Source organism: Phyllopteryx taeniolatus, chromosome 3 (genome assembly GCF_024500385.1).
Source record: "Phyllopteryx taeniolatus isolate TA_2022b chromosome 3, UOR_Ptae_1.2, whole genome shotgun sequence".
NCBI classification, from domain to species: Eukaryota; Metazoa; Chordata; class Actinopteri; order Syngnathiformes; family Syngnathidae; genus Phyllopteryx; species Phyllopteryx taeniolatus.
The window spans coordinates 13,560,443-13,574,208 of NC_084504.1; the positions used below are offsets into that span (position 1 = coordinate 13,560,443).

Here is a 13,766-nt window from a genome sequence, read left to right on the forward strand (position 1 = left end):
TTTTTTTTGCTTACACTACTTAGTCTCAAACAATTTAAATATGCTCAAATAATATGATGAAATATACTCATATATATTCGATATAATCTGTGTGACTGTGGCCCCACCCTGATCTGCAGGGGGGTTAGTAGTGTGTGAGAATATTTCAGTAGTGTGTGTGAGTGGAAAGAAAGAAAAAGTCAGTAATGTGTTTCAGTAGGGTGTAGGAGAACCTTTCAGTAGTGTGCATGAGTGTTTCAGAAGTGTGTATGAGAAAATTCAGTAGACAAATTGTCAGTAGCGTTAATGAAAACGTTACAGTAGTGGGAATGAAAGCTGTTCAGTACTGTATGAGTGTTTTAGTAGTGTGTGAGACTTTCATTAGTGTGCCTGCGAGCGTTTTAAGTAGTGTGAGAACATTTATGCGTGTGAGTTGGGAAAATGTCAGTAGTGTGCGTGAGAGCATTTCAGTAGTGAGCGAAAAAAATCAGTAATGCGCATGAAAGCGTGAGAGGTAACCCTGAACTATACTTCAGCCGCTCCTACATCAGTATGATTTCGTCTCGGATATTCCAGGTGTAAGCATGCATCTGTTTACTATTACACGATCTCGGTTGTTTGCTGGCGCGTGTTCATTTGCCTTCGCGAAGATCGTCTTGCATGTGAAGAACAATCACTCTAAAGCAACGCGAACACGCCAAGAGTCAACTGCGGAGCTTCCGTGTGTAAGCAAGCATCTTTCCCCTAGGTTAAGATCTTGGTTGCTTTCAGGTGAGCTCCGACATGTCCTCGTACCTGTGACTCAAGAGGGAGTCCTGGGACGAGAAGAAGCTTGTTTCTTCCTCACCTCCCCCCGTCCTAGTCCGACCATATGTAGTCCTCCGTCGGCGTCGTTGAGGAGCCAGACACACTTTGACTGGCGTGGAGGTACGTGAACGCAACACTGGATTTACTTACTGTCCGTACTGTACTTAATTGAAAGAAATGTTCTGCAATGAGGGGGACACGACATGCAATGCAAATTCGATGTAGCTTGATGTTGTGGAGCTATAACTTTATAAACTAATTTTACATTGGTTGCATGGCTGTCTTTGTAAGAAAATGGGAAGCATGTCTTGAAGAAAAAAAAAGTAAAAAAAAAGAAAATAAATTAACATGGGAACAATTTAATAAAACAAAAAAAACCGAGGAAAAAAAGCAACACAATAGTAACAATGTCACAACATTAAAACGGTGGGAAAAATGCATTAGTTGCATTAACATGTTTTTATAAGCAATAAAACAGGGAACATTTTATGAAAAAAGTAAAAAGTAAATTAAACTTTTAAAAATACAGGTTTTTATTTTATATTACTTATATGACTGTTTTTGTAAGACAAAACGGGGAAATAAAAAAAAAACAGTTTTCTTCTACATCAGGTGCACGACTGTTTTGTAAACAATTAAACATATTGACAACAATTTTAAACTGTAAAATATTTTAATAATGTAACTTTTATATGTTTTGCATGCTTTTGTAAGAAATAAAACAGTAACCATGCTGAAAAAACTTTTTACTTTTTGTATTAAAACAGGAGGAATTTAATGAAAAATGTACACAAATATATTATTTGGATGACTATGTAAGAAAAGAAAGTAAATATTTAATGGAAAAAATATTTTCTTTAATTTTTTATTAGTTGCATGGCTTTTGTTAGCAAAAAAAACCCCCAAAGGAAATAAGTCAAAACAAATTAAAACTAGAAATGAAATGTATGAAATGCGAGCATATTTGTTCGCAATAAAACGGGAATTCATTGGGGGAATTTGTTTGTAGATTTTATTTGCATGACTGTTTTTGTAAGAAAAAACCGCCCAGCAGAATTCTCATGGCAAAAATGTCAACTTTACAAATAATCATTAAAAAAATATATTGCATATTTTGTTTTGAGTGCAATAAAACCTTTTTTCATAACAAAAAAATCAGCTGGTATCTTACAATTCTTATCTTAGCTTCTACTTTTAATTTAGGCTTTTTTTTGTCCTCACTCCATGACGTTCTATAATTGTTATTTACTCCATCAAGACTCCCCCTAACCGTTAGTCAGAAAACGAATATATTACGTTGAACGTAATATATTCCAAAAAGTTAAAATTGGGGAACACCATGACCGCTTGTAGCATTTCTTTGAAAAATTTTCTTTTTGAATGTATATCTAGTGTTCCTCTGACATTTGTCATCACAACTGGCCAAAACCCAAGATTTCCTTTGTTGCTAAATTAGTGTAAATATTAAATCCAAGGAAAGTAATAAACCCAGCGGCATCTCAATGACTTCAGATTTGCATTTTCTGTCTTCTGGTTCAAACTACTGCTCTACTTTCTTGTTACTTTGCTGTCATTGTGTTCATGGACCGAATGAATGTCGCCCGTAATCAGTGGTGGGGAGTGACAAAGTACAAATAAGATTATTATTATTATTTTATATATGAAATTATCTTTACTTTAGTCTTCTGTAGAATTTTCAGGTGCTATCTGTACTTTGCGGCTTTGGTGGCCGACTGGTTTGCAGATCTGCCTCCCAGTTCTAAGGCCCGGGTTTCAAATCCCGGCCACATCTGTGTGCCGTTTGCATGTTCTCCCCGTGCCTGCGTGGATTTTCTCCAGGTACTCCGGTTTCCTCCCACATTCCCAAACCATGCATGGTAGGTTAGCTGAAGACTCTAAGTTGTCCGTAGGTGTGAATGGTTGTTTGTTTATACTGTATGTGCCCTGTGATTGGCTGGTGACCAATTCAGGGTGTACCCCACCTCTTGCCCGAAGATAACTGGGATAGGCGCCGGGGCACCCGTGACCCTCGTAATGATAAGAGGTTAAGCGAATGGATGGATATCTGTACTTTGAAAACAGATATCTGTCATTTCTACTCCCCCAAATGTTTTCAACCTCAAATATATTTTAGGTTTAAAAATCATTCTAATACAGTTAATACAGCTGTAATTAGAAAAGTTCAAGACATTGTAATTATAATTTAAAATAATTTTTAAAAATTACAGTAACTAGAATGATTTAAAAGAAATCATGGAAATAGAAAATATTATTTTAACCAAATATATTTTACATAATGACACATGACAATAAAACATATTTAATATATTTACAACCAATCAAAACATTTAATAGATTTTTCAGCAAATAAATTGCACAATAAAAAAAATCCTAATATAAATGTGCCATATTTTTTCCCAAATTAAATTCATTAATTTAACTATGGGTAATCTATATAATTGCTTGTCATCACAGAAATGAGCCGTGGTGGAAATGAAAGTGCAATACTTTGATACTGTACTGTATTTTTCAGGTAGCTGTACTTGAGTTGTTTTTTTTAACTCTCTACTTTTACCATCTACATTTGAAAACAAACATCTGTACTTTCTACTCCTTACTTTGTCAAAATTCATTTTACCTTTATACTTTATATTTCCAAGTTTATACTTTTACCACTCTTTTTTCTCTTTCTCTAAGTATCTGTACTTCTAAGTACAAGTTAAGTGCAAGTACTTTTGCCACCTCAGTAAAAGTGTCCTTTTTTTACTTAAGGAGTTGAATCACTGCAAGTTTCTTTTTTTTTTAAACAAGTATCTGTACTTGTACTTAAATACCACTTGTGATTACTTTTGCCACCTCTGCAGTAATGTACAATAAGATGCCACCCGTTTGCCCTTCACACACACCTTTTGCTAGTTGTTTGTGCTCCAAACACAGCAACTAGCCAAGCCACATTTTGATGTGTTGTTTTGTGTTGACCACAGAGGTCTGACTGCTTGTACTCTGTGGGTAATGTCATTTTTTTTGTTTTTTGTTTTGTTCTGTGCCAGCAGGTGACGGGATGAAGAGGGATGCGTGTGTGGCCACGATAATAATGTTGCTGTTTTCATCTGCCCATTGCAACAGTCAGTTTGTTTGTGTAGATAGCAGGTTCCACAGCAGGGTTCTCAAACGTTTTGGGTCCAGGAAGAAATTTTGTCCAAGGACACCCCCATAATCCTAACGACAATTCAACATAACCCCGAAATGACATGGGAATTAAAAAGTTGCCTACATTTGAGAAAAAAAAACTTGCAATGTTATGATAAATCCATATTATTTATTAAGAGTAAAAAGTCGTAATCTTTACAAGAACAAAGATGAAATTTGTCAAGATAAAAAATTGTTATGTCTTGTTTTACAAAAAAAAAAGGCAATCTTTACAAGACTAGACATTTTGCTGGAAGAAAAGTCCTAATTTTAAGAGAATAAAATTGGATTTTTTAGAGATAGTTATTTTATAATATTACAGTCAAAGTTTAACAGGTGAAGAAAGTAAAATTTCACAACTGAATTTGAAAGACAACTTTATTCTCGCAGAATTACACCTTTAATTCTGGAAAAGACATCTATTCACTAAAAAAAAAAAATGCTTTCGGATAAAGGACTAATCCTGTAATAATGTGCCTTTTGTTCCTAAAAAAAAAAAAATATTCATGCAAGTATGTCACATTAACGTGATGTTACGTGCCAATCATATCAGAGCTTTTAATTGGCCCACCCCACACTGAGGGACGTGGCTGAATGCGACTTTAGTGGACTATTACTGAAAAAAAATCAAGTTCGCGACTTAATTTGCACACCAAGCGATCGAGCATGTGTTGAGATTTTGTTAATGTCCAATGAATCCAAGTTTGAACTTTTAGGCCATAATTTCTAAAGATATGTTTGGCGCAAACAATTGCTCATCATCAAAAGAACACCATTCCTACATGCTTTGGGGCTGTTTGTCTTTAGCTGGAAGTGGTGTTGGTGCAAAACCTTCAGGATTCTGCTAGAAAGCAAAAACAAATAAATACAAATACAAAATACAAATACAAAGTAAGGAAAAGCCTACAAGAACATCTGAACTTTATTTTTGGTTAATCAAAGGTACTTTAAATGGTGGCAGCTGTGTGCTGACTCTAATTTAACATGAATTTGAACGTGATTAATTCTAACACTTTGTGCAACCACATTATCTCAGTTATTTTTAATTCCCCTCTCGAAACGAAAGAAAAAAACCTGAGTTATACAGTTTCTAGGTCACATTAATGGTGGAAAAAGTTGGGACTGGAACAACTAACTGCTGTATTTGTTGCACGCTTGTTTCCAGACAGGTCACCGCCGGGGAGACCAGTCTTGCTTGGCTGTCGGTCCCCCGAGAAAGAAACGTTCACCTGCTGGTGGGAGCCGGGCATAGATGGTGGACTTCCCACCACGCACCGCCTCTACTACCAGAGAGAACGGTCAGAAGGCAGCGTACAGTCTGACCAAACTAAAAGCGGGGTCACATTCACCACCATCTGCGTGTGTTGCTACTCAAAATAAGCTTTGTGTTGGGATGGCATAGCGCATCTAACGTCATAAAAAAAAGCATCCGTTTGCTATCGCAGTAAAACAATTTTACCTAACAAAATGAGAGACCTCAATGTAGGTCTTAAGAACCCTTGCTATTGGCAGGGTGTAGGGACCTAGAATAGCAAATAGCAAAACGTCGAATAGTAGATGCCCCGCCTATATTGGACTTGAAGCTTCTCCCGATTCATTTGGATGCATTATTCTGTGAAATGGTTTCGTAGACTTCAGAATGTATTCTGCTGCTACCATCATGAGTTACGTCATCAATCAAGATGAGTGAGCCCGTTCCAGAAGCAGCCATGCAAGGCCAAGCCATGACATTTCCTCCAGCATGCTTCACGTTTGGGATCATAAGCAGATCCTTTCTTTCTCCATACTTTGGCCTTTCCATCACTTGGGAAGAGGTTTCTCTTGGTCTCATCAGTCCATAAAACTTCCAAATCTCCCAACCTTTTGTGGCTCATCTCTTTACATCTTTGCAAAATCCAGAGGCATGATCCTACTGTCCGCCACAGTCTATTCCTTTTTCACAACAGATCAGAAAAACACAGATCATCATCAGAAATCACAAAAACTAGATGGCTAAAAGAGTGTTGGTCTCAACAATAAAGCACAAAAAGAAGAATTATCAGGATACCACAACATAAGGGACCTCCATTTCTGGGGTGGAACATTACACACCAAGTTGAGAGGGGAGACATTAACTAAAAAGGGCCCCTCACAGTGCGAGCCTAGGTAAAAAAGTCATTCCGACCAATCCGGCGCACAAGGAAGGAGGGGAACAAGCAGTGTCCCAGTAAACTGGTGAAGATTATTAATATAAAATGAAAGCCAGTTTGTCCTAACAAATTTCACTGGTGGTTACGGAGAGGAGGCAGAGTTCTCGCGCCTGAATCCTTCACTTTTTCCTGGATACTTTTCAACCTCATGTCCTTAGTACGACGCGTCAGGCCGGTTATGTCCGTCCTCTTCCCGGTTTTGTCTTTGTCCCAGGGGGTCTGCAGTCCCGCTTCGATCTCTCCTCTTTCTCACACGAGCACAAGCTCGTTTGTCCTGAACTCAAGGAAACAAAGTACCACCGATGTTGTGTTAGAGCCTTAATTGTGGGGGCTTGGGACACATCAAGCGATGGCATCGTTGTATTCCACGTGGGGTGTCGGGGAGAGCCAGCTCAGATTTGATACATTGTTCAATGAAGTCTGTGATGTTAACCCCTTCTGCTCCTGTAAACTGTGCTTGAATGCGCTCCTGTAGTTCAAACGTGCGGGATGGCACTTCTTTTACTTGTGCGCTGAATTCCTCCATTTCCGACACTTGTCGTTCGGCGTCCTCGACCTTGTTGCTCACTTCTTTAGGTCAGTGTTAATGGCACGGAGTGTCAAATTAATCTCCTCTCTGAAGTCTGAAAGTTCTTTCTTAATGGCTTTGTGGACTTCTTTTCTCACGTCGGCGCACATCTCCTTTTATTTTGGCAATGACCCTAACTTTCAGATCCTCCAAACTATCAGGGTGGATTGCTAATCCAGCCGGCGAATTTGGAGGATGTTAGCACCTGCGTCTTCGCGTTCACACAAGGATAAGACATCCTCATCAGGGTTCGCCTGTGCGTTTCCTTTCGTTCTCCCCATTAAACCCCCACTTATACTATCGTGCAACTATCTAGTGTCTGAATAAAGGTTAAATTCCAAGGGGGGAGTCGGACCCAATGGGAGCTGGTAATTTATGATGTCGCTTGTCTTTCCGCCATACCATGCCAAGTCTGTCAAATCGTCATATTTTATACATAAATGAGTTCTTGTAATGATTGTTTAGTCAAATTGTCATTTTCAACAATCTCATTTTCTTTTCACTTCTCTCTGCTTAGTTCGCTCGTTAGCATGCCAATACAAGATATTCAAGATGCTAATGCTAAAATTTGTGACCCAGGACTAAGATATACATTCAATCTAAAAATGTTTGTCTAAAACAAAACCAAACAAAAACCTACTCTACTGTTATTGTGGACTTTTATAAACCTCGCGATGCATTTCCTGAACATAATGCATGGTAGCATTTAGCACAGAATGAAAGATGCTAGCCAGGCTGACTTCTGAAATTTAACCCCAAAAAATTACTTTTATAGAAAAATTATGTATTTTAATAATTGTATAGCCAACAATTTATGCAATAAATTTAAAATGTTGACTCATTTTCAATGATAATTAAGTGATGCAAATGCACTAACAGATGAAGATGTCAGCTAATGGTAGCATTTGTCCAATTAGTCCCAAACAGGAGGGTAGCGTAGACAAATATTGCACTCAAGTAAGAGTACTGTTACTTTAGAATAATATGACTAAAGCAAAAGTAAAAAGTAGTCATCCAAATATTTACTTAAGTGTAAGAAAGTACTCAATGAAAAAACTACGCAAGTAAAGAGTAACTTGTGAGTAAGTTCAGATATTTTATTTTTTTTAAAATCAGAACATGAACAGCAAAATAAATAAATAAATAATAATAATAATATATGGGAGTCAACACCATTTCCATTTCTAACTGCCCAAAAACCAGCTACACACGCATTGGGCCCGACAGAAACCTTATTTGCTTTATTCGCTTAAATGACTTCATGAAGAAGCTTGTTTGCTGAACAGACTTATTGATTGTGTGTGCGTGTCGGACACCACAGGGACCGTGCTAATTTTGCCATATCCTTTGCCAAAACAACAATAGAAACATCTGCAACTTACCGCAATGTGTTTTCTCAAGTTAGACGTGGGCTGAAATCTCTAAGTTTGGGCAGTCACAATTTAAGAGCTGCATGCTCTTGAGCTGTTGTTTTTGGGAGTCTGTAAAATAAAGAGTCACGCGGCTGTTTTTAAAAAAAGATATATATATTTTAACCCCAAAATGAGTCATTTTGATTGGCTCGCAAAGACTATGTGCGCGGTCAGGTGACTGCCTTGTGTCGTCTGATTGGTGGAAATTGAGTCATTTTGATTGGCTCACCAAGGCTACGTGCGTGGTCATGTGACTGCCTTGTGTCGTCTGATTGGTGAATTGGAGTCAAATGACATTGTGATCCCGTTTGATTGGCGCAACGGGCACCCTATGCAGAAGTCGAAGATGGAGTCTAAAAATAGACGCGCACACGCAAGAATGAATGAATAAATAAAAGTAGCGAACGGCATGTCGATCATTGTAACGGAGTAAAAGTATCGATCCTTCTTCACATAAATACTCATGAAAAAGTAAAAAGTACAGTGCATTTAAAGTACTCTTGACAATTACAGTTTATGGAAAATGTTACTTGAGTAAATGTAACGGAGTAAATGTAGCGCGTTACTACCCACCTCTGATCCCAAATACATTATCTATCCATCTCTAAACCTTTTAGGGATTGATGTTAACAATTAACTCACATCTTGCTAACCTAAACTGGTGAGTATTTTGTTTGGTTTTATATAAACATACAAAAAATTTTAAATGACCGATATTTTTTTGACTGTCTAGATTGGAGGGGAGATATGAGTGTCCGGACTACCACTCGGCCGGGAGGAACGCCTGCTTCTTTGACAGGAACTACACGTCCATTTGGGTAGACTACTACCTGACAGTGGTGGCCTCCAACGCCCTGGGGAACGCCACTTCGGACATCTTAAAGATCGATGTGATGGATATTGGTGAGCCTCATAATGACGGTTAAATGAGTTGAATTAATTTACTTTAATCCTTAATGATTAGCGATTAAATGAGGTGAAAATTTCATATCACAATTATAGTGACCAAAACAATGGAGAAGAATTTAGCGATTGCGACGCCATTGTCGATTTTGCTCACCGATACAATTCCTTATTGATTGTCTTATCAATTCTCTCTGGGTGAGGGAATGAAATATTTCAAATGAAATTTGAAATCATTGGTGTAATTATAATGTATATCATTATATAATACAAAAGACAATTCTGAATTTGATGAAATTAAAGCTTTGGAAGTGTTGCAAGTACCCCGTTGCCCCAGTTTCACCTTTTCAGAAGTCACGGAAAATAGTTTCTTCAACTATTGTTCAAGTTACCATAAAAAGAAAATTCTTGCAATTTAACAAATGGCTGCAATATAAAAAGAGTGAAACATTTAAGGGGGTCTGAAAACTTTCCGTACCCACTGTATGTCTGAAAGTAGTCCCGATCTTGACAATCAACCATACGCTTTTCTATCCAGTGACTATTGCTTAATCTTAGTGTATGTCAACTCTGCCAGTGGTTGCTGTGGTTTTATTGGCCCCTGCAGCCTGAAAAGTACTGAAAAAGTACAGCATGACAGGGAAGCAAAATCCAGCAGAACTGGTTTGTACAGGGTGTTAAACATTGCAGATATAATTTCAAAATTCCTTTGTTTTTGTTCTACGGGTAAGGTACAGTGTCCCTTGTCATACCAGATTTCTAACCACAAACCACTCATAAATATTTTAATAAACAATCTTTGAGCAGACACAATAACTTGTTATAAGTTCTGCTGTGTGTGGTTCCCCCACGACAGTGAAGCCTGACGCACCTGAAAGCATCAGATTGGCGGCCGAGGACAGAGAGGAAAGTCCTAGTCTGTATGTGAGTTGGGAGCATCCCCAGAACGTGGACACCAACTCTGGCTGGGTCACTCTGGAATATCAGCTCAGAGCCAGACAACAACAACGAGGAGGAGAGACCACTACCAACTGGAAGGTGTCAGTCTTGAAGCAAACTGTGAACCCATTAGATCATTGTTTACCCATGTTTATTGAGTCAAGGGACATATTTTACATTAGGAAAAAAAAAATCATGGTTCTGTACGTACCTTGGTTTTTAAGTGACTTTGCAATTTTGAAGAAAAAAAAAAAAAAATAATAATAATATCTTCCCATTCTAGCCCAATCTTGTGCCTTTAAATTTGATTTGAAAGAAACCACTATGCCCAAGAAAAAAAACAACCATTTAGAGTCAGAAGGCATGACTGACAAGATGTCAATCATTTGTTGTGCCCTCGCAGGCAGACCCTCGCGGCCTTGCACTGGTCTATTACCTTGTTACACCACAAAAGCATCTTATTTATAATGGAGTGTTACTATAACACTGTTATTGGTTTTAAGTTTTAGTTCTTGTGAGGGGGCGGGTGTGTGTCCACCTGGGGTGTAAAAGCAGATTATGGCCCCTCATACAGAAACCTGCTGGAGGGCCCTCTTAGAACAATTTTGTCAATGGGGGGGAAATCATTGCAATCATGTAGCACTGTAAGGTTTACACACACAGTTTGAAATATGAAGTTTTTTTTTTCTGAAAATTGCGAACACATTTGAGTACATTTGCGTTTACTTTTGGTAGTGTTTTTGTCAAGTCTATTCTAGGCCTACACAGTCTAGCGTCACAGTATGTCTAGCACATGGTTACTCAAGTCAAGAAGTTCTTTTTGTAGGAGTACAAGGCCGGTACGCAAACCCAATTCACACTTTACGGCGTCCATCCCGGGGCAGTGTTCGTAGTCCAGGTGCGATGTCGACTGGACCACGGTTCCTGGAGCTCCTGGAGCCACGCCTCCTACGTGAAGATCCCCAACAGTGCGCAAGTCCATCTTTCCTTTGAGTCAAGACACTCGTCAAACACTAACTAATTAATTGGCGAGGATCCTCAAATTGTCTCATAGGTATTTGGAAGGAGAAACCCTTTTGGGTGTCGGTTTTGGCTCTGTCTGGCTTTCTGTTTCTCGCAGCACTCTGCATTGTGGTCATGAAAAGGAAAAGGTGTGTATCATCCTTGTTAAATTATTGAAGACCATTTTCTTGACCTGCTGTCTTATGTGTGAGGTACCAACCTGGGATGGGGAAAGTTGAAGTCCACCGCTATTTTGCGAGCTTCCAACATTGTACCAGTAGCGTATCGCCACCTGTGTGAAACGGTCTCCCACTAGAAAGTGGAGTTTAACACCTCCACAGCTTTTTGTGTTGAAATTCATTGTCACTCTCCCTGACTAATTATCTGAATAGGCAAAGCCACATAGCCCATGCGAACGCACACTTGGGCTTGGTCTGTCTGAAAGGGACAGGAGATGAAATCCCGGCTCTACCATTACACGTCTGATACAAGCCACTTTTACAGTGAATTCCCAGGTAAATTGCCGCATTAAAGGTATAAAGGTGCCTTTCAGACAAAATTTGCTTAAGTGTGCGTTCACACAGCCTATGCTGTCATAATTAGATGTGTGGTGAGCTTTGTCTGAAAAACACAGGCAAAAAAATGATGGCTCTACTGTTAGGCCAGTGGTTCTTAACCTTGCTGGAGGGACGGAACTCCGCAAGTTTCATACGGAGTGCACAGAACCCTTCCTAATTTGAAAAGTAAAACATGGTTTATTTCAAATTCAAAACAGGTATATATTTTATTGTCTGTGTAGATTCTCAGTCATCCAGATCATGCACAAAATGAACCATGCATCAGTTGCACACAAAATCCCTGTTAAAATAAACAACAAAACATGAATTTCACACAAACAAAAACAAAAAAACATTCAATGAACATTTACTGTGAATGTGAATTTTGCTGTTGCCATTGCCCTTGGTAAGTGCCACTCTCATATCAGAGGAACAGACTTTGTTGTTAAAATGCACAACAAAGTCTGTTCCTTTTCTTTATGTTATTTCTACAATCCTCGAAAAGGGTTCATTGGTAAGAGTACATTTTTTGGGCTGTTTTTTATTATTGGATGCGCTGTCTGACGGCACAGCAATGCTACTCAAGTCAACTGTATCGTTGAAATATTAAATATAGTTTTAAAAAGAACAAAGCAGGCGGAGCAATGGTAAACGCCAATTTTGACGCTCCCTTGCAGTTTGAACGGCATGAACAAGGCATTCAAAATGCAGTGTAAAAAAGCTTTCACGGAAAAAAGAATGCACGCGCACACGTTGTCTGTCGAGTCCTCCGTCAAACCCCAGCGACTGCCTCATTGAATCCCTGTGTTAGGCCCTTGGGGACTGAGGTTGAGATGAGTAGTTACTTTGACAGTGGATTCTCAATAAATTGGCGCATCAGGGGTGAGGACGAGATTTATTTGCCTGTGCTTTTCAGACCATTGCGGCTTTGCACATTCAGATAATTAGATGCACGGCGACTTCAGAAACAATTGCTTTGTGCCAGTTCACAAAGCCGACGCAGGTTGTTCCCTTGACATAATTAGATGGCTGGTGACAGAGTGACAGCAGTTGCTTTCAACACAAATTGGATTGGGCAGTTTTGGGTGTTAAACTCCACACTGAATGAAACTTCTCAGCTTGACTTCAACTCCTAATCCCCTATTGGTACATTTCACACAGGACAGTAGGGCAGCGAAAAAGCAGTGAAAAACCTGATCAGTGTAAAAGAGGCTACAGATACTCTAAGTGGCTTTTTGTTTTTCTGCAGCGTGATACAGTGTCTGCTGCCGCCTGTTCCAAGTCCAAAGATACAAGGGGTTGACTTCCAGCTTCTCAAGGTTGTTTTTCCAAGCACATCCCCGACCCCCCAAAAACAGGGAAATAGCATGGTCGTATTAACACCAAAACTTGCTTCCAGAGTGGGCGACCCGAAGACCTCATCAGCGCGCTGATCATCCACCAGGATTTCCCTCCTGTGGTGGCCTGGAATGACCACATGGACAATTACCTAATCGTGTTGGACCATGACGCCGGGGTTCAGCGGAGTAACTTCAGCTCAGACTTTCAATATAAGGACAGTAAAGCTGAGCAGAACTTGAAGTTCTTGAAGACTCCACCTGGCGTCAACCAGGAAGATGGGGGTAGTAAGGTTTCAGCCCACAAGAGCTACATGGACTTTGGGACACATGTGCACCTCGAGACAGACTACAGCGGAGTCAAAGACGTGACGTCCGACGTCTTCCTCCTCAATAGCATGGACCTTCAGAGTCTAGAGCTCCTCCCTGAGGACTATAGCAAGGTGGTGGACAGTAAAATGCTCTTGTTCCAGAAACAGAGCATCCAGTCGGACCACCACAAGAAGCCTCCGCCCAGACATTCTCATGGGGTTGCGGATCTCATAAATGGCGGATACGTACACGCCATCACAACGCCACCTCTCGGGAAACCATCGCTAACGTATTGAAGGATAATAACACATGGATTCTTTTTCACGTTTTTACTTTTATGTTTTAAGCTCTAATATTTGTAGATGTGAATACCAAGACATTAGTAAGATGGAGTTCCGGTCCTATGACGGCAATGTAACGTATTTGTATGCAAGTCGGAACATTTCAAGGTCATAAATATAAAACAAGCAAATGAAAAACATTAAGTATGGCACTAACCGAGCATGCGCCTTCTTGTGCCAAATGACCACGTAAACTTCGTAGTTGGTATTGTTACAACCAACAAAGCTGTG

At 39.4% G+C, this 13,766-nt stretch overlaps 1 protein-coding gene across 2 annotated transcripts; it reads left to right on the plus strand.

The window, feature by feature from the left end:
- Positions 1–745: 745 nt before the first annotated feature.
- Positions 746–13,675, plus strand: prlrb (prolactin receptor b). Of its 2 annotated transcripts, none has more exons than XM_061767053.1 (9): positions 746–906; positions 3,837–3,911; positions 5,141–5,273; positions 8,878–9,047; positions 9,904–10,085; positions 10,813–10,954; positions 11,041–11,137; positions 12,795–12,864; positions 12,945–13,675. In XM_061767053.1, exons 2-9 carry the CDS (start codon positions 3,848–3,850, stop codon positions 13,488–13,490), a joined length of 1,404 nt encoding a protein of 467 aa, XP_061623037.1. In that variant the 5' UTR covers positions 746–906; positions 3,837–3,847; the 3' UTR covers positions 13,491–13,675. The 2 variants fall into 2 exon arrangements, with proteins under 2 accessions (XP_061623037.1, XP_061623036.1); XM_061767052.1 differs by having other exon boundaries at positions 774–906; positions 3,840–3,911.
- Positions 13,676–13,766: the final 91 nt, after the last annotated feature.

Coding starts and splice junctions, on each gene's coding strand:
- prlrb (XM_061767053.1), top strand. CDS start 3,848: ATGAAGAGGGATGCGTGTGTGGCCACGATAATAATGTTGCTGTTTTCA. Junction 9,048..9,903: donor GATCGATGTGATGGATATTG/GTGAGCCTCATA, acceptor CCCCCACGACAG/TGAAGCCTGACGCACCTGAA. Junction 11,138..12,794: donor GTGGTCATGAAAAGGAAAAG/GTGTGTATCATC, acceptor GTTTTTCTGCAG/CGTGATACAGTGTCTGCTGC.